Genomic DNA, 3384 nt, shown 5'->3' on the forward strand with positions numbered 1-3384 from the left:
TGGAGAAAGGTTCAACACATGATGTTATGCAATTTCCAACCAAACACAAACTTTGAAACAAAAAAAAAGTTAAAAAGAAAAAATTAAAAAAGAAAACCCTATAAGTCAATCATTACATACACTGTTGTCTACAAATGTAATCTCCCATTTTGTGTTGAATTTTTTTTTTTTCAAATCAGTATCCAAAATAGTGTTGTGAAAATGAAGTTGAAGAAGGGATTTTATCAAGAATTTGTACGGCTTCTTTCATTGAAGGTCTCTTTTGTGGTACTGGAGAAGCACAATTGTACCCCAACGTAAAACAAGCCAACAATCCCTCTTCTTTGCCTTCTAATTCGCCCCGGATCGGCGCATCGGCCATCCTCAACGCCTTGATTTTATCTTCGATCACGATCCCATTCCCTTGACCCGACTCGTCCACGACTATGACTTTCCCCGTTAGAAGCTCTAGGAAAATGACACCAAAGGCGTAAACGTCCCACTTGGGGTTAGGCTTGAGGATCCTGAGAGATTCAGGGGCTCGGTACGGTGATAACCCGAATGAGCTTGGGCTTGGACTCGGACTTGGTCCAGTTAGGTCTTGGAGGCTGTCTCTCGATGCCGTCGACCTTTTGCTACCGAAGTTTCGAGCCGAGACCCCGACTTTGGTACTTGTGTCGCATGTTACAAGCCTCTCGAGACCGAAGTCTCCGATCTTCGGTTCCATGTCGGGGCCTAACAAAATGTTGCTCGGCTTCAAATTGGCATGTACGTGTTTCTTGTCATGGAGATAAGCTAGCCCTCGTGCAACACCTTTGGCTATCTTTAGCCGAGCCTCCCATGGAAGATGACAAGGTGACGAGCCAACTTTTCCTGAAAAAAAAAATTTATTGTAAGAAAAACATTTAAAATGTTTAAAATAAAATTATCGTAAAAAATAGTTTTCACCTAAAACTTATGCCAGTCAATTGAAAATTTTCCCAAAAATATATAACTTTTTTTATAGATTTTATATAAAAATTATCATACATAAAAGTAATTTAAGTTTAGGGCCAAATTTCAAAACTGATATGGGCAAAAAATTTAAGGACCAAATTGAAAAAATGATGAAATTCAGGGATTAAAAATTACTTTATACCAATTGGATTCCGAGACTTTAGTTTGACTTTCCCATGCATTAAACAACAATGTTCAGTTTTTCAACTACTCCACCGTCACGGCTCGAGCAATCGAGCGCAATTTAGCAAATACCCATGTTAGTTTTGCTAACGTGCGCATATGTTTCCCTTGGAAAATGTGAGAAAATTGAAAAAAAGAGAAAGCAACGAATGAGTAAAACAAATGTCAAGTTAATTTCTTAGGAGTCGGGTTCGAATTTTGTAACGATATTACTGAAAAAATGGGTCAATTGTTTTTTAAAAATAATAATAATATAAATTGTAATGAAAATTAATTAATATAAATTATAAAACGGAACGGAGTAAGTAACTTACTGTAACGCGAGTTGGCGACGCTGCCATTTGGGACGAAATCGTAAATAACAAGCTTTTCATCGACTCCCCAATAGAACCCTCGAATCTTGACCAAATTAGGGTGCACCATTTTGGCGATAACTCGAACTTGAGTGTCAAAGTCTTTAAATCGAACCACACTATTCTCCCCGATCCTTCGAACCGCTAAACAAGTCCCGTCTTCGAGCACCGCCTTGTACATAATACTCGACCCCGTGGCACCTAAAATGTAAGCTGACGCTTTAAGTAAAGTTTCGAGTTCGAGCTGGTTTTCGCCATCCACGGTCACTAATGTACCTTTTTTATCATGTTCATGCATTCCCTGCCGTTGATTACCTTGACTTTGATCTTCTTCAGAAGGGGTTTCAGATTCTTCATCGTACTCTTCTTTTGTGTTCCTCAAACACGACCATCTTGTAAACCCTCTGGATTCCGACGACGATGATGTCGTTGACCAGTTGTCGTTGACTGTGTCGTTAGCTGTTTGTGTTACTGTGGTGGTTTCAACTCTTTTTTTGTTCTTTAATTTGTGGATGATGAAGAAAACCATGAGGAAAAATCCAATCCCTGCTGTGTCTCCGATGATGATTGCTACTATGGTTCCTGGTTTAAGCCTGTTTCGTTGTGGTTTTTCACCGATGGGTGACGGACCAGGTGTGTCGGCAAACTCTGTTGTTTTCGGAAAAGCTGCGATCGCCGGAGGAGAAGATGACGGTGAAGAAGTTATAGGACAGCTACGGCCTGTTATTTCCCCGCATAGATGAGGATTCCCGGAGAAAGATTTGGGTTCTTGGTTGTTAAACACGTCGGAATCCGGGATTTCTCCAGTGAGATTGTTAAAGGAAAGATCGATGGTGGCATTGGTAGGGATTTTCTCGGCGAATTGCGACGGAATTTTCCCGAAAAGTCTGTTGTAAGACACGTTCAAGTACGTTAAACTGTCACCGCCGAAGTTCTTAGGCAAAGAACCATCGATAAGATTCGAAGAAAGGTCTAAAACTTGAAGAGATCGAAACCCAGCCGGAAGATCACCGGAAAAATAATTGTTCTTCAAAGAAACAACAGTTAGATTCTGGATAGTAGTAAGAGTTTTAGGCAAAGTCCCACCTAACTCATTGTCGGAAAGGTTAAGAAACTGCAAACTTTGCAACCGTCCGATAGTTTCCGGCATCGCACCGGACATCAAATTATTCGACAAATCAAGAAACCGAAGCTCCGTCGCATTGAAAACCGATTCTAAAACCGACCCATTAAGTGAATTGTTGGACAAATCAAGGCTTTCGAGGTGTTGAATGGAACCCAGATCTGACGGTATCGAACCGACGAGCTGAGAACTAGGAAGAGACAAAGCTGTAACACGAGACCCGCCCTCACCGCCGCCGCCATTGGTGTTGCTACAAAAGACGCCGGTCCAAGAACACGGTGTCTGGTCGGTGGAGTTCCAGTTTCGTAGTGCTTGTAAAGGGTCGCTGAGAATGGAGTTTTTGAAAGACAGTAAAAGAAGACCGTCGGCGTTTATGCCGGAACCCTGAACTGCAAGAAAAGTAAGAACGATGAAAATTGCGGAGTGTAAATGGAGTTTAAGGCTGAAGAAGGAAGTCATGATTTGTGGAACTGATGATCCCACATTTCTTCTCTGAGGAGAGAGAGAAATGGTGACATAAAAAGGAGAAGAGATTATGAGTAAGCAAGTACGGTAGTGACTGAGATTTTTATAATTTTTTCCAAGTTTCGTTAAAAAGGAAAATAATAAAATCTATAAAGATATGACCAAATATGTATAAATTAAAAATGAAGACTTCTTTTATTTTGTTGTTCTGAAAATTTTTATTTTTTATTTTTTTAGATTGGGATTGGAACAAAAAAAAAAAGAGTGAATTTCAATTAACAAGTT

At 40.1% G+C, this 3384-nt stretch overlaps 1 protein-coding gene across 1 annotated transcript; it reads right to left on the reverse strand.

The window, feature by feature from the left end:
- Positions 1 to 3181, reverse strand: LOC105787647 (probable LRR receptor-like serine/threonine-protein kinase At4g37250). The gene is made up of 2 exons (XM_012614127.2): positions 1473 to 3181; positions 1 to 852 (listed from the first exon to the last, which is right to left on the reverse strand). Exons 1-2 carry the CDS (start codon positions 3091 to 3093, stop codon positions 176 to 178), a joined length of 2298 nt encoding a protein of 765 aa, XP_012469581.1. The 5' UTR covers positions 3094 to 3181; the 3' UTR covers positions 1 to 175.
- Positions 3182 to 3384: the final 203 nt, after the last annotated feature.

This window comes from Gossypium raimondii, chromosome 2, assembly GCF_025698545.1.
Source record: "Gossypium raimondii isolate GPD5lz chromosome 2, ASM2569854v1, whole genome shotgun sequence".
In the NCBI taxonomy this organism is placed as follows: Eukaryota; Viridiplantae; Streptophyta; class Magnoliopsida; order Malvales; family Malvaceae; genus Gossypium; species Gossypium raimondii.